The sequence below is a fragment of the Manis pentadactyla genome, chromosome 9 (genome assembly GCF_030020395.1).
Source record: "Manis pentadactyla isolate mManPen7 chromosome 9, mManPen7.hap1, whole genome shotgun sequence".
Taxonomy (NCBI): Eukaryota; Metazoa; Chordata; class Mammalia; order Pholidota; family Manidae; genus Manis; species Manis pentadactyla.
In genome coordinates this window covers 73,170,253-73,197,996 of record NC_080027.1, presented here as the reverse complement: position 1 = coordinate 73,197,996, position 27,744 = coordinate 73,170,253, and the positions used below count along the sequence as shown (strand labels likewise).

At 38.4% G+C, this 27,744-nt stretch overlaps 1 protein-coding gene across 6 annotated transcripts in view; it reads right to left on the bottom strand.

Annotated features, from left to right (window-relative positions):
* QSER1 (glutamine and serine rich 1) overlaps positions 1-27,250 on the bottom strand; it is an 83,643-nt gene extending 56,393 nt beyond the window's left edge. For 4 of the 6 annotated variants that reach the window (XM_036891678.2, XM_036891679.2, XM_057507535.1 and 1 more), the window contains exons 1-4: positions 27,050-27,250; positions 10,826-10,938; positions 10,269-10,430; positions 3,862-7,551 (exon numbers count right to left, since the gene is read on the bottom strand). In XM_036891678.2, the coding sequence (XP_036747573.2) occupies positions 3,862-7,551; positions 10,269-10,430; positions 10,826-10,938; positions 27,050-27,228 (4,144 nt within the window). In that variant the 5' untranslated portion in view covers positions 27,229-27,250. Of the gene's footprint in view, positions 1-3,861; positions 7,552-10,268; positions 10,431-10,825; positions 10,939-25,398; positions 25,501-27,049 lie in introns of all 6 variants that reach the window. The other 2 variants (XM_057507533.1, XM_036891680.2) reach the window with 2 other exon arrangements.
* Between the last annotated feature and the right edge of the window lie 494 nt (positions 27,251-27,744).

The following is a 27,744-nucleotide window of genomic DNA, read 5'->3' as shown; positions in this document are numbered from 1 at the left end:
ATATAAACCCACACATATGGCCAATTAATACACGATAAAGGAACCATGAATATACAATGGGGAAAAGACAGCCTCTTCAACAAATGTTGGCAAAACTGAACGAAACTGGATTATTGTCTAACTCCATACACAAAAGTAAACTCGAAATGGATTGAAGACCTGAATATAAGTCTTAGAAGACTCTTAGAAGAAACATAGGCAAAAAGCTCATGAGTATGAACATCAGCAAATTTTGCCTGAACACATCTCCTTGGGCGAGGAAAACAAAAGCAGAAATGAACTAATGGGACTATATCAAACTAAAAAGCTTCTGTATAGTAAAGGACACATCAGCAGAACAAAAAGGCATCCTACAATATGAGATAATATATTCATAAATGACTTATCCGATAAGGGGTAAACATCCAAAATATATAAAGAACTTTCACTCAACATCCAAAAAACAAATAACCCTATTAAAAAATGAGCAGAGGATCTGAGCAGACACTTCTCCAAAGAAGAAATTCAGATGGCCAACAGGCACATGAAAAGATACGCCACATGGCTAATCATCAGGGAAATGCAAATTAAAACCACAATGAAATATCACCTCATACCAGTTAGGGTGGCCAAGATCTTAAAGACAAGGAACAAAATGCTGGTGAAGAAGCGAAGAAAGGGTAACCCTCCTACACTGTTGGTGGGAATGTAAATTAGTTCAACCATTGTGGAAAGAAATATGGAGGTTCTTCAAATAACTAAAAAAGAAGTATCATTTGACCCAGTAATTCCACTCATAGGAATTTACCCAAAGAAAATAAGAACCCAGATTCAAAAAGAAATATGTACCCCTATGTTAATCACAGCACTATTTACAGTAGCCAAGATATCAAAGCAACTTAAGTGGTTATCAATAGATGAATGGATAAAGAAGATATGTTACATATACACAATGGAATATTATCCAGACAGAAAAAGAAAATAAACCCTACCACTTGCAATAACATGGGTGGAGCTAGAGCGTATTATGCTAAGTGAAATAAGCCAGGAGGAAAAAGGCAAGTACCAAATGATTTCACTCATTTGTGGAGTATAACAAAGCAAAACTGAAGGAACAGAAAAGCAGCTGACTTGCAAACTGTGAGAAGGGACTAGCGGTTACTGAAGGGAAGGGGTTGGGAAGGGTGGGTGGGGAGGGAGGGAGAAGGGGATTAAAGGGCATTATAATTAGCAATCACAATAAAGGTAGGTCATGGTAAGGCAGTAAGGCAGTACAGCACAGAGCAGACAAGTAATGACTCCAGCATTTTACTATACTGACAGACAGTGACTGCAGTGGGGGGTGGAGGGTGAAGACTTGATAAGGGTGAATATTGAAACCATAAGGTTGTTCATGTGAAACCTTCATAAGATTGTATATAAATGATACTTTAATTTTTTTAAGTAAAAAAAAAATATATATATATATATATATCAATTACAGTAAATGGCACCAAAAATATTTAGGGATAAATCTAACAAAGCATCTGCAGGATATTTATATGCCAAAAACAACAAAAGACTACTAAAAAAATTCAATGTATTCAACAAGTGTTAAGACTCAATATACTGTTACAGTTCAGTTTTTCTCAAACTGGTACAGATTCAAGGGATCAAAATCAAAATCCCACCAGGATCTCATTTTTGTAGCTACTGACAGCTGACTTGAAAAGGTAGATGGAAAAGGAAAGGAACCTGAATAGGCAAAACAACTTTTAAAAAGAACAAATTTACAAGACTCTAGCACCTTATTACAAGACTTACTCTAAAGCTACAGCAATTAAGGGAGTGTGATATTAGTGGAGGTGAAAGACACATAGATCAATGTGATAGATTCAGAATCCAGAACACATTCATATAATGGTCAATTTTTTAAATAAAGGTGGAAAGGCAGTTAATGGAGAAAAGAATGCCTTTTCAACAAATGGTGCTAGAAAAGCTGGACTTAATCGTACAGAAAAAACAAAATTCAATCCATACCTTCACAAAAATAAAATCAAAAGAGATCACTGGCCTAAATGTAAAATGCAAAACTTTAAACTTCTAGAAGAAAGCAGGAGAAAATTTTGTGACCATGGGTTAGTCACAGATTTCTTCGGATACAGAAAGGACAAATCATAATGGAAAAATGGGTAAATTAGACCTCAACACAATTTAAAATTTTTGCTCTTCAGAGATATTTAAGAACTGTGGGGAATTCTGCTTAACTCCACAGTGACTTTCAAAATGCTGTTCACAAGGTATCTAATTGTCTGCTGGGCTAAAAAATGGAGAGAAGGGCATTCTATGTAGAGAAGAAACTGTTCAAAGGCTCACTACTGTCAAAGGGGCTCACAGGTCCAAGGAACAAGAGGAGGGACAAGAGGAAAGAAGATCAACGAAGTAAAATATGGGAGAATTTTTTATCTATTATTTTTTATTTTTCTCCCACTAAGCACCAAGAAGTATTGCAAAGCAGGGAAATAACAATTGGCTTTCCTTTTTTATAAATATAAATCTAGTGACAATATAGAGGATGGACTTGTACAGAGATTGGTGGGAAGGATTCTAATGAGAAGTCTGCTGCAGTAATCCAAGTAAGAGATGATTTCTTGCAGATGAGGCAATGGGAAGGGTAGGCAGAGAACTTCAAAGACCCAAGAGGAAGGACTCGGTTGACAATGATAATTTTAACTAAAAATGAGAAAACAGCTGTTTGGAAGAAACTAATTTTAGATTCATGTTTTTGAACAGAGGTTACAAAAGATTTGTTCTTGGAACATTAAGAGTAAGTATAACAGTAATTGCAAAGCACTCTCAACTGGGGGAGAGTATAAGATCTTACTAGAATTAGCCATGTTTTTGACTCTTTGCCTTCCATTATGCAAATTTCCATGTATAACAAAATGAGAATTCTTTAGAAATGTATTAGCATACATTTATGCTAGTAGATTATTTGGGATACCAGTTGTTCCATATCCCTTTAGTAGTTAAGGGTATTCTCAAGTTCAAAGAGAAGCTAAGAAGTACCTGACAAAAAAAAGGTTTAACTCTTCAAAAAGCACCACTCTACTTAAAAGAGCAAGGCAGGAATATAGGCTCCAGAATCAGAAAAAAATGAGTTCAGATTCCAGCTATGTCACTTACTAGCTGTATAAACCTGGGCAATTCTTTTAGTCTGTTATATCATCTGTATTTTGGAGATGCAGCTCACAACATTGCTACTAGGTCCTGGCACAGAAATGGTAGCTATTTTATTGCTATATATACGTTTCCATATTTTAGCATGTTCCTTCAAATAGTGACTTTTATATCTATTTCTCAATTGTTTACTGATTCTTAAAACAGTTCCTTTAAATGATCCCTGAACTATGGAGTAAAAAGTGAAACATACACCCAAAAATTTGGACATATAGTTGGGAGCCAGCATAAAATCTTAAAATTGTACCTTACTTACATCAATGTGCATGCTGCATAGAACATAACCATAGTTAAGAGTAAAATGTTAATCTTTAGGTAAAATTGGCATATCAAGAAAAGATGCTAGTTTATATTACAACAAAGCCCCTTATACAATTTCTCATATCCATAATCCACCTCAAGATATTTCAGATAAGAGAAATCTGGATAGCATATTATGGAAATTATGCTTCATGTGGTAAAAAGCCATGGAAAAACAGAACTACTCACCCTAAGACCCAGAACTTTCCTATAGGCAAGAAACATTTAAAAAAGTAAGCACCTAAGGTTCCTACTTATGCATTTTGTACTGAAAATTTGCAGACATGCTTCAAAACCCAATCTATAGCCAAAGAAGTAACAGTGGAAAGCCATAGGTTTTGAATCTAAATTTAAAAATTTTACCTGTTTTCTTCTTTTTATCAGAAGTAGCATCCAAAGTAGCTAAGGTAGTAGAGGTACTTTTATAAATATCATAACTGCATACTCCAGGATCTTCATCATCAGATGAAAACGAAGATAAATGTTCCAAGTTTTTAAGTTCATTATCAACTTTTTCTGATGGGCTGTTACCCCCCATTTCAGACATTAAAGGTGTGGGTGCTGTGGATAAAGCCTTTGGAAGTGGTGGGGGGCAAAATGTACGCACAGCCTGGGTCCCTGGTCGTCTAGTCCTATTAGGCATTCTTACAGCAAGAGTGGAAAACTGCTGCTTGGGCCCAGATTTCAGAAAATCTAAGAAAGAGGCAATAAATCCTGTTTTCACTTCCGGCTGTTTTTCCTCTACTTCTTTGATCTTCTGTCTCATTTTTTCTTGATGCTGATAGACATCATGGCAGCTCTCTGAGGAAGGAGGAGTGTATGGTAAATTTGTATCTGCTCCCTTTGGATTCTGGCGTTTGCCTTGGGCAGGTCTTTTTAGCTGTTTTTGATTACTGTTGTCTTCCTCTTTAGTGTGCCCTTTCCCAGTTTTTTTCTTCTGGAGGTTACAATGCATGAAATCTTGGTTTTCTTCTTCAACCTTGACATTGACTGCCTCCCCAGGCTGGGCCATGACCAACAGTGCAAGTGCGCTCGTACTCGGGTTCACACACATACCACTATCATCAACCCCGAAGGTGAGCTCACTCTCCGATGCAGCACTCTCTCCACTTACACTCCTACTGCTAGAAACAAACTCTTGGTTTCTGTTATTACTTAATGTACTATCAACAGGAACTTCGCCGTCTTCTTCAGATTCATGATTGGTAGCAGACTGCTTCTTGAATGGGCCAGAACTTTGCTCCTGGACTTCATGACTTGGTCCGACATTTGGTGAAGTTACTTTAGATGCTTTATTTTGACCCAAAGTTTCAATATGCTGTTGATCAAGAGTCATTTTTGACTGAAGGGTCGGTACTGGTGAAAGGTTCATGGTAATACGGTTTCCATTTAAGGAAATGTCACTTAGATTCTGTGATTTTCCTACTGTAGCTGTTATGGAGTTAAAATCTGAAGTCACATGCCTGACATCTAATGTCTGCTGAAAATGAGACTTAGAATCACCATCTTCAACAGCTGGAATGGTTTCATTTGAAGTTGACTTGGAAAAATCAGAAGGTGTAACCCCACAAGCTGCTGCTGTAGCTGCTAAGATATCATCTACATTTGACAGAATATTTCTTTCATCACTGAGAAGCATTGCCTCTGGGAAACATATTGATCCAAGAGAGACAAAATGATTCTTTGAATCATGTTGATTTGTTTCACTAAAATGGCCTTTTGTTGTTAGATGCTGTAATGATTTTGAAGACTCAGAGAGGTCCATTTTCATAATTTCAGCATTCTGAGGATGGAGCTGCTGAGGATGGTTACCATTGCTCTGAATAATTTGGCCATCCATTTGAAGGAAAGGATGTACTATTTGTTGAGGACTCTGGACACGCTGCACTTGTAAAGGTGCCTTTACTTGTCCTAAACCTGCCTGTAGTATTGACTGCTGAAGAATTTGTAAATCACAAGCAGAATCTAAAAGGACCTGTGTATTAGGAAGAGATGCCTGATGGTCATGCCCTAAAGCTTGACTTGGAATTTGAATCTGTGATGAAGCGTTAATTATTTGATCATGTTGCTCCTGGATCTTGGCCTCAGGTATCTTATGTATAAGGGAATGCTGCTGGTCTAGATCTTTAGTATTCAGCCTTATTTGTGGAGTTTGTATTAAATTAGTTGCCTTCTTAGTATCAAGGGTTGCCACATTATTGACTTGGCCAATTTGTTGGTTAATTTGTGTCACTGAACCAACCAAGCTTTCTTCTTTTTTTGATCCTTGTAGAGCAATCCCAACAACTTGATCTTCAAGATGGGAATTACTTCTGATTATACTCTGAGAATATCTGTCATCTGCCTTTGATACCTTATATGTAGATTCTTGAACATTAATTTCCCCATCAGACAGCCTTTGGGTTGATGATTCAAGAGATACTTGTGGCTGTAATACCTGTAACTCTTGCATTGGAAAATCATCTTCTTCCTTGGAAGATGTATACACATTTGAGTCAAGTTTTCTTTCAGCGTAAGACTTTGGATCAGGGGAAGGTATGTTATTCTGTAATGTCTGACAATGAGGAGAGGATGCAAAAGATGATGATTGGACAGCAGGCAAAAACTTTTGGGACTGGGGAGACGATGATCCTTGAGTCTGAACATTTTGGGAAGAATGCATAGAAATGTAATTCTGGGTTGGGCTAGACTCTGGCAAATTCTGAGCCCGCGAGGCAGAAGAATAAGAAAGAGAAGGGGCTGTCAATGTTAGGGGCTGCCCTGAAGCATAGCTTTCTGAAGGACTAACAACTGACAAAATTTGTGATTGAGATGAGTAACTAACCTGTGTCTGGCTAACAGGTGATAAACCCTGAGAGTGACCAGATGAGTAACTTTGAGACTGGCTAGCTGAAGCGAGATCTCTTGTTTGAGCAGGGTAATTGTCACTTGTAACTGAAGATAATAACTCTTGCTGATTAGAAGAATAAGTAAGTGTCTGACTCTCAGAAGTTATAGTCTCAGATGACCCAGAGAAAGTCAAAGGTTTATGTAAGGATGGCAACTTCTCAACTTTGCTTGATCTATAAACCTGTGAATGTACAATAGATGGCACATTATGTGGCTGTACTAAACCATAATTCTGGGACTGGCTAACTGATAAAAGGCTTGGTAGCTGTGCTGTAGAATAAATTTGTGCTTGGCCCGATATTACAGAACTCTGGTTATGTAAAGGTTTGGAATAGCTTAGTGTTTGCACAGGAGGAATTATACTTTGAGGTTTGGGGGTCTTAGCTGATGTTAGTGGTTGTTTTGTGGAACAACTTTTTACTTTTGTAGTAGAAGGAGGATACCCTGATGATGGAATTGCAGATGAATAAGACTGAGCAAGTTCCACTGAGACCTGAGAGGTCTTCTGTTGCAACCCTCCATTGCTCACCTGAGTAGAATCTCCAACTGGGCTACAGGATAAAGATGACTGCCTGCTTGTTTCCTGAAAATTAACTACACTTGCACTTGATAGATAACTATGTAAGGAATGCTGTGAACCAGTCAGTTGAGCTTGAATAGGCTGGGTACCTGAAGGCCGCTGATGGTGTTTAATAACACTACATTCTCGAAGAAGAGCTCTTTCAATGGAAGCAGTAGAACTAGTAAAGAGAGTTGAACTGTAGGCTTGAGGAGTTTGCTGGGCTCCCCCAAGTGCTGAAGGCAACAAACTAAATTGAGGTTGTAAAAGATGGGGTGCAGATTCTTGAGCAGAGCGGTATGTTGAAGACTGAGGTGGTATGCTGTTATTTAATGCTGAACTTCCCAGACGCTCAAATGCCAAAGCAGTTGGAACAGTTCCCTGGGAAGTCTTGATTTGTAGCAAAGGGTCATGAGGATTTAAAATTCCATTTGACGTAGTGTTAAAAGTTGAATCCTGAAGCACCAAAGGTGAGGTGGTAGCAAAGTTCCTATTGCTGAAGGTGGTGGGATGTTGATAAGCAGAGAGGGCAGAGGGTGGAAGTGTTCCAGTAGTTGGCAAATGTCCAGTAACAAACAGCTCAGCTGATGCTGAGGAATGCATACCTATAAGAAAAAGATTTTTATGCAATTACAGCATAAATACTTATATATGTTTTCATAGTGGAGACTTAATATAACTTAACCTTTAACCCATCAAAATCTCTGTAAGATTGAAAAGCCTGACAAATTAGTTCTTCATATAAATTTTGAAAATTACATTTCAAAATAGCTAGCTTTTTTAAAGCAAAAACAAAGCCACAAAGGTATCAGCAATTCATATGCTATATGCATTTATATATAAAGTTAGATAAGGCCATTTGAAAGTTAAGAAGCCAATCAAAATAAGCATAATCTCTAGTAATTAACTAACTCTGAAATCTCAATGCAAAATATCAACAAACTAAAATGTTCATAACATAATGAGAAATTGCCTACATTTAACAAAATGTCTAAAAATAAACTGAGTTTTACAATGCAAATTAATCATAATATATGCATTTTAAAAATCGCTTGTATTGCAAGTTTTGACTCCCCATGAATAACTTCCAATAACAGTAGATGCATACTTATCACAAAACACTGATAAGACATTAACAAAGTGTTGTCAAGAAGAGATTATCAACATTTCTGAACAACTTAGCCACACAGCAAAAGGAAAAAAGTGTGATCCACATTATTTTTTGGATCCCTTGTGATCCAAAAGTTTCACTTCTAGAAATTTATCGTATGGAAATAAGTGTATACAAAGATATTTGTACAAGATATTCCTTACAGTTACTGTGTTTAATATTAAGTAGAAACATAATTCATAAATAGAGGATTGATCAAATAATTATGGCATATCCTAATAATACTGTAGACTAGGTAGGTATATATATGTTTTGATACACAAAGGTATCCTAATTCATCTCTAATAAGGGGACTGTACTTAGGAACTATCACTTTCCATTTTATACTCATTTTTTAGTCAGCTTGCATTGAAAAAATTTTTTCATTTTGGAAGACTGGGAGAAAAAAGAATCTCTAGTCCTTTCAAAAATGTTCTTTTGAAAAGATTTATGCACCCATGTCTATATTACTTACAATAACCAAGATATGGAAGCAACCAAAGTATTCATCAATAGATGAATGGATAAAGAAGATGTGGTACATACACAAAATGAAATGTTATTCAGCCATAAAAAAGAAAGAAATTGTGACATTTATGACAACATGGATGGATCTGGAGGGTATCATGCTCAGTGAAATAAGCCAGGTGGAGAAAGACCTGGAGCTACAGTATTTGTACAATTTCACTTATTTGTGGAATCTAAAAACAAAACAAAATGAACAAAATAGCACTAGACTCATAGACACTGAGAAGGGACTGGCGGCTACCATGGGGTAGGGGTTGAGGTGGGTGGGTATGTGGCGAGGCCGAGGGTAATAAAGAGACACAAACATTCTCAGTCACAAATATATGTTGGTCATGGGGATGGTAGTGCAGCATGGAGAATACAGCCAAAGATTCTGTATCATCTTCCTATGCTAACAGTAACTATACCAGTGAGGGTGAGTATTAACAATACAGGTATAACTGTTGAACCACTGTGCAGTATACTTTAAACCAATATAAGATTGTATCTAACTATACTTCAAAAAAGTTCTTCTCATTTCCTTCCATTAAATGTCAAAAAAGTATTACAAGGACAGAAAATATCTAATTATACTTGAAAGAGTAAGTAAAACTTAGAATTAATGTTTAAAATAACACAATCTTAGGAACTGAAATAGCAATAACATATAATATAAAATTATTTCATGAAGCAAAATATGAAGCTATTGTTTTTTTATATTCTTTTATTCCACACTAAGACATTAATTATCTCCTATGAAGCAGGGGAAAAAATGCTGCTAAGGCATATTGACACGTGTCTTTAATACTTTAATGGAATTTATATCAGAATGATAAAATATTATTTCCTATAGCTATTACTCAAGAATATCTTCTGAAATATGCTATGACATTTCTTATTCTTTAAAAAAACACCCTTAACATTCCTGTCATCTTGTAAAAAATAAAAATATATACAAATAATTTTGAGGGAGAAACAGTTGAAAAATAAAGTAAGATAAATAAATAGAAAAGTGCATATACATGGGCACAATATAATATCAACTTGTAACAGCTTTTACTACATAGTGATTTAATCTGTTCAATTAAGGATAATGTTACATAACTCTGATAAAAACTCTATTATTTTTTTCCTATACTACCTGCTGAGCTTGAGGTCACTAAAATAAATGAGATTTAATCTTTTGCCCAAAAAAAAGAAGATAAATATGTGAGATAATGGATGTGTTAATTAACTAGATGAGGGAAATTAATTCAAAATGTAAACATATATCAAATCACCACAATGAACACTTTAAATATCTTAACATTTTATATGTCAATTATAGTTCAATAAAGCTAAAATGGAAAAAAAAAACTCTTTGTGCTTCTCAAGCAGACAAGTAACTACTTAAATTGCCAGATAAAACCTTTACATCTAAGGTTTATCTTTAATAATTATCTACCTTCTTCAACTTGTTCATTTTCATCAGAGTGCTAAAATGGAATTTCTGCTAGTAACAATTTCTTCAATTTTGTCTATGGTAAAAGGAGTTGTGAAAACTTCCAGGTTTTAAAGTTCACTGGAAAATCTATAATTAATGTCACTCTCAGCCACACTATCATAATGGCAAGGCCATAAAAAGTATATTTTTTCTGAATTTAAATATTCTGAAAATATAATCACCTGTCTGCCAGGATGGTGCCCTGAATTGTGGTAAAAGAGTAGTTCCTGAAGCAGCAGCCTGAGCAGTTCGGGATTCAACATCAGAGAGGAAATTCATCACTGAAGATTCTTTAGTGTTAGTGCTGGCACTGTTCACACTAGTATCAAATATTCCAGAAAGACCTACATTTGAAAGTAAAATATATCCCAAAGTAAAATATATATTAATAAAAAATTATATTCCTGATACTATTTTAAAAAGGAATCTCTGAAATTTGAGGCCAAAAATTCTACAACCCTATACTGTTTTCATTTGAAACAGCAACAAATATTAATTTGACCAAGCATAGTTAACAATTTAAAATCTACAAAGATGCACAAAAAAATCTCCCAACTAATTAATTACACAGACATTTCCTATCATTAAAACACAAAGCTTTTAATCTCATTTTCATTTTAACATTTTCCATGGCATTATGTCCTGTACATATTCATAACCCAACATGTAAAAATTAATTTTTCTTTTTATTCATTGAGTGTATCCAGAGTCACAGTATACATCACAAGAGCATTTTTACCAGTTGGCTGAGGTGTGGTCGCTGCATATCCAGGAAGCTGATGAGAGGCTGCAAAAGGCTGTCTCTGAAGATCTGTTTCAGAGTGTGAGGGATGTCTTTCTTCATAGCTTAAACTAGAGGACAAAGAAATAAGTGACCAAAAATAAAAGCCCAAACGAGATCAAAAAATTTTTAGGACAGCAATTAGCAAAAGTAGAAGGTTTTTTACTAAATTCCTGACCCGTAGATCAATTGATCAAGTACAGTTGGATAATACTGTCAAAATAGGGAAAATAAAGATACACTAAGAAGAAAAATGATATAGACCATTTTCCTTAATTCAACTTTACTCCAACAAAGTCCTTTTACTGGGAAAGGTAACATGGTACAGTGGGAAGAGCAATATCCCAGAAAACAGGAATGCTGAACTCACTGTCCAAGCTCTACCACTGGCTTACAGTGTAATTTCCATAAATGACTTAATTACTGTTGGTCTAATCGCCTCACATGTATGACTAAAGGACTAGACAAAATAACCCCTAAGGTCTAATTCTAATATTCTATGGAATATCAGTTAATTCAAATGAATTGATAATTAATGCTATTCTAATAAGTCACCTAGAAAATTCCAAGCTTGTACATTTTGAGAGTAATTCAAACTAGGTATTCTTTCTCCCTTTGATCTTTGAATATTTTAAATCCATAGAAAAATGGAAATAGTACAACAAATAACCCATATACCTATCACTTAAGATTCAACAATTGTTAATATTTTGTAACGCTTCCTTTATTCTTCTCTATACAGACATATATATGCTTTTATTTTTTTACTAAACCACTTGAAAATACTTTCAGACATCATGACACGTGTCTTTTATAGTTCAGTTGTATCTCCTAGGAATAGGACACTCTCCTATAGGTAAGTATCATCATCAAACTTGAAGAAATTTAATATTAAGTCAGTAATACTATGTAATACAGAGGTCATATTCCACTTTCACCTAATTGTTGCTAAAATATTTGTGGTTTTTAAAGCTGTTTCCATGCAGGATTCAATCAGAATTCAGGAATTGCATTTGATTCTGTCTTTAAATTTATGAGTGCCTCCACCCTGCCCCTAGTCCCAGGGCCCTTTTGTCTTGACTTCCTGATAGACATTTTTTGCTTTCTTTTGAGGGATCCAAGTCAGTTGAACTGTAAGTGATCCCAAATTCTGGATTTGTCTGATTGCTACCACATGAGAAGTACACAAGTAATGTTTTGTACTTCTTACAGCATCCCACGAGGATGCACATAACGTCAGTTTGTCTCATTACTGATGATGCCAAACTTGAAGTGGTCATGAGGTGCATCTGTCAGATCTCTCCATGCAGTTATCTTTTCTCCTCTGAAATTAGAATGTAATTGTGAAGTGTTAACTTTAACACAACGTAAATATCTTCCTTGCAACAGCCCATGGTTTTAGTCATCATCCATCATTATCTTTAATTCAATTACTGCACTGGAAATTGGAAATGGTAGTTTTTTCATAATGTCATTCTTTCAGTATTTAAAAGAGCATTGTTCCAAAAAGTAGAAATGAGCTTTTCTTTTTTTTCCTTTTCCTCTTTCATGTGTATATATTTATACTTATATGTTTTAGTGTATTTTTCAAAAATGTATATATATATATTTTAAGATACAGCATTGCAGACACTTGATGCTCAACTTGTCCCTCCAGTCCCATCTCCTTTTGACATGTCCTCATTGGTGCTCAAACACATTCTTACCTTCTAGAACAAAATGTTTCAAACTCACCTTGTTATTTTCTCCCGAACCTGAAACCAACCATTTCTATTATGTTCCCTTTTAGTGGGCAATGGCACTTAGAAATCAAGATCTGGGTGTCAGGTTTGTTCAATGCCTGGGTGTCTTCTAGGCCCTTTCAGTGGACAAAGCTAGGAAATGTATGTCTTTTAAACATGAGTTCATACTGACAACTCTATCTCAAATCCAATATAGTATCCCTCATCTTCCCCCATTTTACATGTGTATTCCCCTTTTCCAAAAGTCAGAATTCTATCTAGTTCACAAATACATCAACATATCTACTCATTAGCCCTATCCAAAAATACTGTAACACAACCTCTACGTAATAACAAATCTACTAAATAAAGGTCAATATTTCTTCAAGGTGCTTTTTGTCCCAAGATTATATCCCACTAGGGTATACTATACACTTAGAGTACTGTTTCAAAAGTAAGTCAATTATGTTTTGTGTGGCTATGTTATTAATTAGATATAGGAGTAGGATTTTCTGTTTGAAGATTCAATTTTATAATTACAGTTGACCCTTGAATAACAGGTTCAACTGCACAGGTCCACTTACATGCAGTTCTTTTTATCAATAAATTTATTATTAAATTTTTTTTGAACCTCTGTGACAATTTGTAAGAAACATTTTCTTTTCCCTAGTTTTACTGTAAGAATACAGTATATAATACATGTAGCATACAAAATATGTGTTAATTGGCTGTTATCAGTAAGACTTCAAGTGAATACTAGACTATTAGTAGTCAAGGTTTGCGGAATCAAAAGTTATACATGAATTTTTGACTACAGAGGGGGTCAAGTACCCCTAACCCCTGCATTGTTTAAGGGTCAACTGTATTTTTAAGCCTTAAACTTTAAAGGTCAATTTTATTAAGGTATAATTTACATAAAGCACACTCATTTTGAGTGTACAGTTCAATGTGTACATTTTTTATAAAACTTTGATAAATGTGTACACCACTATAGCCACAATCCCAATGAAACTGCAGAATATTACCATCACAACAAAAGGTTTCTCATGCCCCAGTTGTGATCAATATCATTTTCATCTCACCCCTAGTCCCAGACAAACACTGATAGGTGTGCATCACTAAAATTCAGGCTTGCCTCTCCAGAACTTGGTATAAATGGAATCATAGTTTATACTTTTTTCTGTCTCGATTTTTTCACTCAGCATGTTTTCAAGATATATACTCTTTGAAATACACACATGAATAGTTCATTCCTTTTCACTTTATTGTATGACTACATCACATTATGTTTATCCATTCACCTAATGATGGACATCTGGGTTGTTTCCAGGTAGAGGAGCTACTATGAATAAAACTGCTATGAACATTTGTACATAACTCTATTGCGGCTATATATTTTCATTTCTCTAAGTTAAATATCTAGGAGTGGAATTACTGGGTCATAAGGTAGGTGCATGTACCATTTTACATTACTATCAGTAATGAATCAAGATTCCATTTCACTTTACATCCTTGTCACCACTTGATCTTTTCAGTCTCCTTAATTTCAGCCATTCTAGGTAGGTATAATATTATCTCACACTGTTTTATTTTGCATTTCCTTAATAACAAATGATGAGTAGCATCATTTTATATGCTTATAAGCTATTCTTTCAGCTTCTCTTGAATGGTTTGTACACATTTTTTGCCTTAGAAACTAAGTGTTGCTAGCCATTTTTTGGATTCTAAGAGGTATTTAGATTACATTCTGGATTAATTAATTTTTTGCCAGGTACATGTATTGTGAATGTTTTCTTCCAGTCTGATGGCTCACCTTTTCATTTTCTATTGTCTTTAAACGAAGGTTTAATTACTTAATTTTATTGTAACAGCACTTGAGATCTACCCACTTAAAGTGTACAATATTGTTAATTATGTGCACCATGTTGTAGAGCAGATCTCTAGAACTTATTCACCTTGCATTAAGTAAAATTTTATATCCTTTCAACAACTCCCATTTCCTTCTTCCCCAATCCCTGGCAACCACCATAAATTTTTGATCAAACCAATTATCAGTATTTTTTTTCTTTTATAGTCAGTGCTTTTAATGTACTAATATTTTCACCGGTATTTTCTTCTATAAGTTTTAAAGCTTTAGCTTTTATGTCTAGGTCTATGAATCATTCTGAGATAACTTTTAATGTATGGTGTGAGATAAGAGTCAGGTTCACATTTTTAACTTCTTTAAAAATAAAGGTGTAGGCGGAGCCAAGATGGTGGCTTGAGCAGTGGAAATCTCCTCCCAAAATCATATATATTTTTGAAAATGCAACAAATACAACTATTACTAAAAAAGACACCAGAAGACACAGGACAACAGCCAGACTACATCCACACCTGCGAGAACCCAGTGCCTTGCGAAGGGGGTAAGATACAAGCCGCGGCACGGCGAGACCCGAGCGCCCCCCATCCCACCTCCCAGCAGGAGGAGAGGAGTCAGAGTGGGGAGGGAGAGGGAGCCCAGGACTGCTAAATAGCCAGCCCTAGCCATTTGCACCAGAGCACAGACACAGTGTGTGCGTAGGGAGCTGGAAACTAGGGAAACAGGACAGTAGGACCTGTGAGCTGGTCACCGCAGCCGGCGCCCCTGGGACAAAGAAAAGCGAGTGCTTTTTGAAAGTCTTAAAGGGACAGGGACCCCACAGCTGGATGAAAGGATCCTGGGACAGTTAGCCCAGCAGCTGGGAATCCCAGGGAACACCGGGTGCCCTAACCCCCTGGGCAGCAGCGCCCTCGTAAACCCCTCACAGCGATAAACAGCCTCCTGCCTGTCTCCCCTCTGACACGGCTCTGCCATATTGGAGCAGCAGACCAAGGCCGGCCACGCCCACAGAAACCGCGGAGCTTAACTCCATAGAGGCCAGGCAAGAATCAGAGGCCCTGTCTGCGAGCAGTTGCCCAGCAGAAGCCGCTAGAGGCCGCTGTTCTCCCAGGAGAGGAAGGCCACAAACCATCAAGAAGGGAGGTTCTCCCAGCCTACACACAGCGCCAGACTCACACAACTACCTCTATCACCATGAAAACGCGAAAGAATTTGATACAGACCAAATCAGAGTCAACCCCTGAGGAGACAGACCTAACCAATCTTCCTGAAAAAGAATTCAAAATAAAGGTCATAACCATGCTGACGGGGCTACAGAGAAATATACAAGAGCTAAGGGATGCCATCTGGAGGGAGATTACAGAAATGAAACAATCTCTGGAAGGATTTATAAGCAGGATGGATAAGATGCAAGAGGGCATTGATGGAATAGAAACCAGAGAACAGGAAGACATAGAAGCTGACGCAGAGAGAGATAAAAGGATCTCAAGGAATGAAACAATATTCAGAGAACTGTGCTACCAATCCAAATGGAACAATATCCGAATTACAGGAAGAAGAAGAGAGAGAAAAAAGGATAGAAAGTGTCTTTGAAGAAATAATGGCTGAAAACTTCCCCAAACTGGGGGAGGAAATGATCGATCAGACCACAGAAGTACACAGAACTTCCCAACAAAAGGGACCCAAGGAGGACAACAGCAACACACATAATAATTAAAATGGCAAAGATCAAGGACAAGGACAGAGTTTTAAAGTCAGCTAGAGAGAGGAAAAAGGTCACCTACAAAGGAAAACCCATCAGGCTATCATCAGACTTCTCAACAGAAACGTTACAGACCAGAAGAGAATGGCATGATATATTTAATGCAATGAAACAGAAGGGCCTTAAACCAAGAACACTGTATCCAGCATGATTATTATTTAAATATGAAGGAGGGATTAAACAATTCCCAGATAAGCAAAAGTTGAGGGAATTTGCCTCCCACAAACCACCTCTACAGGGTATTTTAGATGGGACTGCTCTAGATGGGACCACTCCTAAGACTAAATAGATATCACCAGAGAAAATAAAACCACAGCAAAGAAAGCAGACCAACCAAATATTAACTAAAGGCAAAAAATAAAATCAACTACCCACAAAAGAGGTTAAAGGAAACACAAAAGAGCACAGAATAAAACACCCAACATATAAAGAATGGAGGAGGAGGAATAAGAAGGGAGAGAAATAAAGAATCACCAGACAGTGTTTATAACAACTCAATAAGCGAGTTAAGTTAGACAATAAAATACTAAAGAAGCTAACCTTGAACCTTTGGTAATCATGAATCTAAAGCCTGCAACGGCAATAAATACATATCTTTCAATAAACAGCCTAAATGTAAATGGACTGAATGCACCAATCAAAAGACATAGAGTAATAGAATGGATAAAAAAGCAAGACCCATCTCTAGTTGCTTACAAGAAACTCACCTCAAACTCAAAGACATGCACAGACAGTCATGGGATGGAAAAAGATATTTCATGCAAACAACAGGGAGAAAAAAGCAGGTGTTGCAGTACTAGTATCAGACAAACTAGACTTCAAAACAAAGAAAGTAACAAGAGATAAAGAAAGACATTACATAATGATGAAGGGCTCAGTCCATCAAGAGGATAGAACCATTATAAATATATATGCACCCAACACGGGAGCACCAGCACATGTGAAACAAATACTAACAGAACTAAAAGACGAAATAGAATGCAATGCATTCATTTTAGGAGACTTCAACACGCCACTGACTCGAAAGGATAGATCCACGGAACAGAAAATAAGTAAGGACACAGAGGCACTGAACAACACACTAGAACAGATGGACCTAATAGACTTCTATAGAACTCTACATCCAAAAGCAACAGGATACACATTCTTCTCAAGTGCACATGAAACATTCTCCAGAATAGACCACATACTAGGCCACAAAAAGAGCCTCAGAGTATTCCAAAAGATTGAAATTCTACCAACCAACTTTTCAGACCACAAAGGTATAAAACTAGAAATAAATTGTACAAAGAAAACAAAAAGGCTCCGAAACACATGGAGGCTTAACAACATGTTCCTAAATGATCAATGGATCAACAAACAAATTAAAATAGATATCAAGGAATATACAGAAACAAATGACAACAACACAAAGCCCCAACTTCTGTGGGATGCAGCGAAAGCAGTCTGAAGAGCAAAGTATATAGCAATCCAGGCATACTTAAAGAAGGAAGAACAATCCCAAATCAATAGTCTAATGTCACAATTATCGAAAATGGAAAAAGAAAAACAAATGAGGCCTAAAGTCAGCAGAAGGAGGGTCATAATAAAGATCAGAGAAGAAATAAACAAAATTGACAAGAATAAAACAATAGAAAAAAATCAGTGAAACCAAGAGCTGGTTCTTTGAGAAAATAAACAAAATAGATAAGCCTTCAGCCAGACTTATTAAGAGAAAAAGAGAGTCAACACACATCAACAGAATCAGAAATGAGAATGGAAAAATCACGACAGACTCCACAGAAATACAAAGAATTATTAAAGACTACTATGAAAACCTATATGCTAACAAGCTGGAAAACCTAGAAGAAATGGACAACTTCCTAGAAAAATACAACCTTCCAAGACTAACCAAGAAAGAAACACAAAAGTTAAACAAATCAATTATGAGCAAAGAAATTGAAGCGGTAATCAAAAAACTACCCAAGAACAAAACCCCCGGGCCAGACAGATTTACCTCGAAATTTTATCAGACATACAGAGAAGACATAATACCCATTCTCCTTAAAGTTTTCCAAAAAATAGAAGAGGAGGGAATACTCCCAACTCATTCTATGAAGCCAACATCACCCTAATACCAAAACCAGGCAAAGACCCCACCAAAAAAGAAAATTACAGACCAATATCCCTGATGAAAGTAGATGCAAAAATACTCAACAAAATATTAGCAAACCGAGTTCAAAAATATACCAAAAGTATCATACGCCATGACCAAGTGGGATTCATCCCAGGGATGCAAGGATAGTACAACATTCGAAAATCCATCAACATCATCCATCACATCAACAAAAAGGACAAAAATCACATGATCATCTCCATAGATGCTGAAAAAGCATTCGACAAAATTCAGCATCCATTCATGATAAAAACTCTCAACAAAATGGGCATAGAGGGCAAGTACCTGAACATAATAAAGGCCATCTATGATAAACCCACAGCTAACATCATACTGAACAGCGAGAGGCTGAAAGCTTTTCCTCTGCGATAGGGAACAAGACAGGGATGCCCACTCTCCCCACTGTTATTCAACATAGTACTGGAGGTCCTAGCAATGGCAATCAGACAAAACAAAGAAATACAAGGAATCCAGATTGGTAAAGAAGAAGTTAAACTGACACTATTTGCAGATGACATGATATTGTACATAAAAAACCCTAAAGACTCCACTGCAAAACTACTAGAACTAATATCGGAATTGAGCAAAGTTGCAAGATACAAAATTAACACACAGAAATCTGTAGCTTTCCTATACACTAACAATAAACCAATAGAAAGAGAAATCAGGAAAACAATTCCATTCACAATAACATCAAAAAGAATAAAATACCTAGGAATAAACCTAACCAAGGAAGTGAAAGACCTATACCCTGAAAACTACAAGACACTCTTAAGAGAAATTAAAGAGGACACTAAGAAATGGAAACTCATCCCATGCTCTTGGCTAGGAAGAATTAATATCGTCAAAATGGCCATCCTGCCCAAAGCAATATACAGATTCGATGCAATCCCTATCAAATTACCAACAGCATTCTTCAATGAACTGGAACAAATAGTTCAAAAATTCATATGGAACCGCCAAAGACTCCAAATAGCCAAAGCAATCCTGAGAAGGAAGAATAAAGTGGGGGGGATCTCGCTCCCCAACTTCAAGCTCTACTACAAAGCCATAGTAATCAAGACAATTTGGTAATGGCACAAAAACAGAGCCACAGACCAGTGGAACAGAATAGAGACTCCAGACATTAATCCAAACATATATGGCCAATTAATATATGATAAAGGAGCCATGGACATACAATGGGGAAATGACAGTCTCTTCAACAGACGGTGCTGGCAAAACTGGACAGCTACAAGTAAGAGAATGAAACTGGATCACTGTCTATCCCCATATACAAAAGTAAATTCGAAATGGATCAAAGACCTGAATGTAAGTCATGAAACCATAAAACTCTTAGAAAAAAACATAGGCAAAAATCTCATGGACATAAACATGAGTGACTTCTTCATGAACATATCTCCCCAGGCAAGGAAAACAAAGGCAAAAATGAACAAGTGGGACTATATCAAGCTAAAAAGCTTCTGTACAGCAAAGGACACCATCAATAGAAAAAGGTATCCTGCAGTACGGGAGAATATATTCATAAATGACAGATCCAATAAAGGATAGACATCCAAAATACATAAAGATTTCGCACACCTCAACAAACAAAACGCAAATAATCCAATTAAAAAATGGGCAGAGGAGCTGAATAGATAGTTCTCTAAAGAAGAAATCCAGATGGCCAACAGGCACATGAAAAGGTACTCCACATAGCTAATCATCAGAGAAATGTAAATTAAAACCACAATGAGATATCACCTCACACCAGTATGGATCGCCATCATCGAAAAGACAAACAACAACAAATGTTGGTGAGGTTGTGGAGAAAGGGGAACCCTCCTACACTGCTGGTGGGAATGTAAATTAGTTCAACCATTGTGGAAAGCAGTATGGAGGTTCCTCAGAATGCTCAAAATAGAAATACCATTTGACCCAGGAATTCCACTCCTAGGAATTTACCCTAAGAATGCAGCACTCCAGTTTGAAAAAGACAGATGCACCCCTATGTTTATCACAGCACTATTTACAATAGCCAAGATACGGGAGCAACCTAAATGTCCATCAGTAGATGAATGGATAAAGAAGATGTGGTACATATACACAATGGAATATTACTCAGCCATAAGAAAAAAACAGATCCTACCATTCACATCAACATGGATGGAGCTAGAGGGTATTATGCTCAGTGAAATAAGCCAGGCGGAGAACGACAAGTACCAAATGATTTCACTCATATGTGGAGTATAAGAACAAGGGAAAACTGAAGGAACAAAACAGCAGCAGAATCAGAGAACCCAAGAATGGACTAACAGTTACCAAAGGGAAAGGGACTGGGGAGGATGGGTGGGAAGGGAGGGATAAGGGTGGGGAAAAAGAAAGAGGGCATTACGATTAGCATGTATAGTGCGTTGGGGGCACGGGGAGGGCTGTGCAACACTATGACAAGTAGTGATTTTACAGCATCTTACTACACAGAGGGACAGTGACTGTGAAGGGGTATGTGGGGGGGACTTGGTGAAGGGGGAAGCCTAGTAAACATAACGTTCTTCATGTAATTGTAGATTAATGATACCAACATAAAAAAAATAATAAAATAAAAATAAAACAACAACAACAACAAAAAGAAATAAAGCCAGTCTGGCTAAAGGATGCTGGTAGGAGTGGTGATGCTGTAGAATGAGCTGAGGCTTGTATCACGTAGGGCTTGGTAGGCCATGATAAGGACTTTGGCTTTTCCTCTAACACTGGAAGATTTTAAGCAGAATAATAACATAACCTGATACAGATTTTTAAATGTTAACTCTGGCTGTTGCATGCTTAATCAACTCTAAAAGGGCAAAGTGAAAGCAAGGAAAGCAATAGGAAGCAACTGCAATAGTCTATATGGGAAACTGAGACCAACCAACAGGATTTACTGAGGGAGTGAATATGGGAGTAAAGAAATGAATCATAGATGGCACATCAACCTTTTGGGCCTGCACTACAAAGTAAATGGTGATGTTATTTACTGTGGTGGGGAGTACTGAAGGTGGACCAGGTTGAGGGTTAGAGTGATAATTATGTCTTGGAAATAATATGTTTCAAATTAACTATTCAATATCCAAGTGAAGATGATTGGGAGGCAGCTAGGTATAAACCTAGAGACACAAATTCGTAAGTCATCTGACATATGTGGGAACTTCAACTTGAGTGAGTTGAGAGAGAAGAAAAAAGGATGAACTCCAAGTTCTTGGGTACTTCGGTATTTAAAAGCCAAGTAGGGAAACAGTGTATTACCCTGTCACTCTTGTGGATCATAAGTCCTTTGACAGGCAGGACAGTGTCTTTATCATTTTTGTGGTACCCTGGAGAACTTAGTAACAGAAATTCAGAGATGCCAGCACATTCTAACGAGTGAATGAATGCTTGCCATTTGAATTCTCAAGGCTTCACTGCATAAATGTAATACTTGAGAATAAAGGCAACCATACCTTGCAACAGTGGGTACTCAAATACTTACTTAATGAATGAAAGAAAAAAAAACTTAATTTTGCTACACATTTTAGTATTCAGTTTGTTCCAGAGAACACAACATGGGTAGGTAGAAAGTAAGCAGCAGCCTATCCCCAGACTTCTAACCTATGAAAATCACAAACACCCTAAATCCTTCATCTTGGTCCCTATTACAGGGAAGAGGAGGAGGAGGATGGGGAAAAGCCCTAGAGGCTACAGCACGAAAAAAAGGACTTCCAATTCCCTCACTAAAGCACAGTTCTGGCTTTCATGTCATAAATATATATTAAGTTAACAACTACATGCCAGGCACTAAAGTACTCGGTATACAGCAGTAAGTAAAAGAGGCAGTCCCTCAGAGAACTTCGATTCTAAAGCATAAGATTATATAAACAGCATATAGGCATAATTATATTTCTAAGAATTACAGTCAACCCCCTACAGAGGTTGGGGTGGCTGGGATGCTGTCCCTCCCTACACCGTGCAATTGAAAATCCACATATAACTTTAACTCCCCCCAAGTTTAACTACTAATAGCCTACTGCTGATCAGAAGCCCTATCAAAAACATAAACAGGTGATCAACACATATTCTGTATATGTATTATATACTATATTCTTATGATAAAGTAAGCTTGAGAAAATGTTTTTTTCCAAATCGTTGCAAATCTCCAAAAATTTTTCCAATGTATTTATTTTTTAAAATCTGGGTATAAATGGACCTACATAGTTCAAGCCATATTGTTCAAGAGTCAATTATATGTGAAAGGACAGTAAAATGCACTGTGAAAACATATCATTGCACAAACCAACATGGGTCAATAGGTTTCTAACATGAGATACCCTCAGGTTAGGAGATGAGGAAACGGTGAGAGTTATGTAGGTGGAGAAACAGCATATAAGGTTAGAAAGGGATTTAGGATGATCCAAGGAATTTTAAGCGGGCCAGTAACACAGGGCAGTATTACTTCATATTACAGATTTTTTAAAACTTTACCCTAAGATGTAGGAATAACAATGGAATGATTTTAAACAAAGAAGCAACATGATCAAAATGGTAGATGTATGTTTTTTAAAAAACCATCTGGATCATATGAGGAGAATGAATTGAAGGAAGGAAAGAAAACATTCAGGATTACTTAGGAGGCTTCTGCAGTTATCCAAGTCAAAAATAATAGCAGCTTGGATTAAGGTGGAGCAGCAGAAACAGCAATAAGTACACAATTTCAAGATTACTTAAGAGATGGAAAGGTAGTAGGGCTTGATGACTGAGCATAAACAAACAACTCCTACATTCTGACCTGAGCAACGCATTGGATAGTGGTGTGACGTACAGAGACATCCTCACTAGACAAGCAGAGGTGCGGTAGATGGGGAATGCATGAGTTCATCACTAAATGCCCAGTACATACCCTAATAAAGGCTCAAAGAAGCAGCTGGATACGTAGATTAGGTGCTCAGAAGAGGTTTGGGCTTTAGACATACATATGGGCATCTCCAGAGACAATATTTAAAGCATGGACATGGATGCAATGCCCTCAGGAGAAAGCACTTCAGAATGGACAAGAAATCGTATCAATCCCAAACCCTGAGGAAACGACAACATGCACAGATTAGAAGCGTTAAGACATAGTAAACAAACAAGTGGGCCAGAGAGAGAGGAGGGAAACCAAGAAAATACAATGCTATGGAAACGAAAGGAAGCATGTTTCAATTAGAAAAAAAAAAAAAATGCTCAAGAGTGACCAAGAAGATTGAAATAAGAGTAACAATGATGGTTAAGTTTCCAGGAAAGCTACAGAAGCTCATGTAAGCCATATAACTAGGGAGATTACAGCATTAGACTATCTTACCATGAAATAATACAGTATGGCAATTCAACATGCAGGCTCCAGATCCACAATGGCCAGGTTTAAACCCCAGCTCACTACTTACTAGCTACGTGGTTCTAAGTATATTGCTTAATGTGTCTATGCCTTAGTTTCCACATTCACAAAAGGTAAAAATAGTATCTACTTCGAAGACTACTGTGAGGATTAAATAAATGAAAGCATAAGAGTGTGTGTGTCTCAAAGCAGTAACTCACACAAATTAGTTGCTCAGTAAGTGATCCCTCCTATTACTTACAGAATTGTTTCTATGGGAAAATACTTTCTGAACGCAGTTTGCTTGAAGTAACTTTTCACTAATCCTCATAAATTGTGATCTTACAAGGTCTTTTTCCAAAAGCCTTGAGGGAAACTCTGGATTTAAAATCTATTAAAAATGACCATTTTGTTTTATGGCAAGATGCCTATCACACTCACTGCATACTCACACTACAATCAGAAAGAACTTATGTACTAGGAAATTCTAAAAACTGGTGGCAAAAAAAAACAGACTTTCAAGTTACAAAGACAAAAACCAAGTATAAATCTGCTTATAACAAAGTATTTTCATTTAGTCACTTTCTGGTGTATACTCAAATACAAATAAAATATCTATCACCATAATGAATCAGCTTATTTCTTCCTGTTCAGGTAGAGAAAAGACAGCAGGTCTGCAGCTTCCTGATGATCATCTCATTTCCAAAAACATGCCAAGGTATTTAGTATCTAAAATAGCTCTACAAAAAGTACTTCCAATGGCATGGTAATAGGCAAAGATATGCTTATTTGGTCCCTAAGATTAACTGAAAAGAGCACAAATAAATGGGAGACTTATATGACCAGTTCTTATCCCTGAACTCCCCGTGTACCTAGCACATACTGTTTTTAGAAATATCCAGGAATCTCTCTATACACCTTCTTTAAGATAAAATACTAGGGCTTCCCATTAGTTCTTTACTTTTTAATTGTTAAAACAGTAGAAATATCTAATATCTGATGGAGCTGTTATACCAAAAAAGTATTATTTCAAAGACACAAAAAATTGTTTACCATGTTCTTTCCTAACAACTGATGCAAACAATCCACTTCAGGGCCAACCAAAGACTTTATAAAAGTAGGATGTTAGATCCCATGTCAGTACCACCTGAATGTCATTATCATGTTAGGCTACTGGAAATAAGGTGACAGACAGGTTTATTCTTCACGGATAAATATCCATATATTACATCATCACAAGTAGTACTCATTTGCACCTTCAAGAAGAAACTGCCACAAAGGGGAACAAAAATTCTACTGATACGTGAATTATGAAAATGCTTTTTTAAATGTTTGTAAAAATATGAATAAGCCTCTGAAAACACAATAAAGGCTTACACGGCATATTTCAGATTCTATATTTTCTATATAACTGAAATGAAAGAAGACTTTGCACAGCTTATGGAATAAAATGAGGTACAATTAAGAAGTGTGTGTACCCTGTACAGATGGCCTGATCCTAACACAAGATGTTAACAAAGCAAGTTGGTGGGGGAGGGGGAAAGCCTGCATTTTCTATGCTATGATTTAGCTGACCCACCCTAAAATACATTTTTTTAAAAGGGGGAGGCTTAGCATTTAAGAATCAATAATTTCCAATAAACAGAAAATAAATCTCTTTTAGATTATGTGTTCCAAATGAATCTACTTACTGTTTTCAAATGTGTTTGGGAAGTCATTCTTTGTTACTTTGATAAATAACATTTGGAAAATATGACAAGTAGATTTTAGTTTCTTGCCTCAGAAGTATTCTGCTAAAAGAAATAACAGAAATAACTAGGTAGCATTTGTTTCATTTACCTAATAAAACATTTTTCATTTAAAATGAAATTTTAATTGTATATAATACAAAGTTACGGCTATTTCTGAAAGGTTTCAGCATTTATTTAGCTCTAAATTCACACATTACATTATTATTATTAAATCCCAGCTCCTTTAAACAAAGGATCTAAAATCTAAGACAGCTTACTCCCTTTTCTTGAACCAATTTTTTCTCATTCTCTCACTATCATCCCAAGGTAGTAAGACAAAGGCCAGCTACTCTTCAAACGTATTTTCCAAATTATGAATATGAACTTTTGTAAAAACAAAGATGACAAGCTGGAACACTAATATATAAAGTAAAAAAACAAAAACAAAAAACTTATGTTGTGACAATAATGAAGAAATCTGATGAGATCATAAAGCCACGAAGCTTCCTGTTGGTAGCTGAGGATGAAGTCATTAGCAACCCAGGATTCCCTGGTCCTTGTAATCAGAAGCTGCACCTACCAGCTTCTGCATTGTTCGGCAGAGGTGGCTTTAAAACACCCGGCTCCCGAACCGTCCAAACCACGCCTTCCAGTTATCATTCAAATTGCCGTTTCACAGTGTGGCACTATTACACATTTCCCGAGAGCTTAAATATCCAGTAAGAGTCAACATTTTATATTCCCTTGGCCATGCTGGAGCAAAGATGAACTCTTGAACCCCACTCTACATAATGAACCAGGGCTTCAGAAGCCGAGATGGAGAAGCATGCTTCTGTTCTTCAACCTTTATGGCTTTCACTGACCATCCCCCTGACCATCCCCCTTCCAATTTCTTCCCAACTCTTAGTCACCCCAAGACACAGAAAGCAAAGAGAGATTCCTTACTTCCTGCTGTTAAAAGGGGAGGAAACCCAAGAGTAACTTTGAACGCGTGGAGAAATAGCTAAATCTTGGCCACCAACGCAAACATATGTCACCCAGCCCAGGCGCAGCGTTCGCGCCTCGCCAGGCCCCACGCCCCGGGGGTTCTCCTGCAGCCCAACCCTCCCGGGTCCCCCAACGCCAGGAACGCGGCTCGGCGCCTCTTTCTCTTCCGCCTCCACCACCCTGACACTGCCGGGGCCCCCAAGACCGCACTGTCGGTTCCAGTACAATGGCATGTCACTACCCCGAACATCTTGGCGGCCCCCTAGGCCCCCGGAGCCAGTGTGGGTCTCCCTGATCGCCGAGTTCAGCCGAGAACCCAAACTTCACCATGGGAGAGCCCAAGATCGGGAGGCAACGGAGACCCACGACTCCCGCCCAGCATTCCCTGTATCTAGCGTCCCCGGCCAGCCCAGGCGCGGATCCCGCCCTGGGCTCCCCCACCCACCCCGCGCGCACCGCAGAAGAGTCCACAGCCGCCTCTCCCGGCGGGGGCGAGGCCGACGAGACGCGTGGAGGGATTTCCGCGCGGCCCGCGCCCCCGGGCGGCGCTGCACAGGGGCGAAGGCCCCACACGCATCACCGGCCTTCCTTGGCCCACCACGACCCCTCCGCCCGCTCTCCCTACCTGGCCTTGAGGCTGGGGCTGCTGCAGCTGCTGGCGGCGGCGGCCGCGGCTGGGGGTTCGTAGGCCCAGACGGGGGCGGGGGGTGGTGCGGCGGCGCGGGAGGCGGCGGGGGCGACCGGGGGCGCGGGAGGCGGCGGCAGCGGGTCGGCGAAGCCGGAGGTCGGGTAGTTCCTGTCCATCGCGGGGGCTTTGTAGGGAGGGAGGGCGGCAGCGGGGGCTCCACTAGGGCTCAGTGTGTGGGGGGCGGGAGGGGGCGGGGGAGGAAGAGGAGGAGAAGGCGGCGGCGGAGGGCGCTGCCCCCTCACATGGCCCCGCGGGGCGGACGGCCAGAGAGCGCGCGGGCCGGTCTGTGCCGGGGACACCCTGGCCGCGGCGCGCGGCGACGCCCCAGCGGACGTCAGGGAAGCGGCGGCATCTACGGCCAGGACTCACGGCGGCGGCCGCCGCTTCGCCCCATGTTGGTGGATTTCCCAGGATGCACCTCCCGTCCCCCCTCCGCCCCGCGGTCTCGCCCCGCCTCCCCTCGGCACCCAGCGCTCGCAGCTCGCGGGCCGGGCGAGGCCTTCGCAGCCACCGACCGCTTCTGAAGGGCCAGCCCGGGTGAGGAAAGGCTCGAGGCCTGCCCGGCCCAGCCCGCTCGGGCCCCGGATGGGCGCCCGCCAGTCGTAACACGCGGACCGCGGACTTCCCGCCCT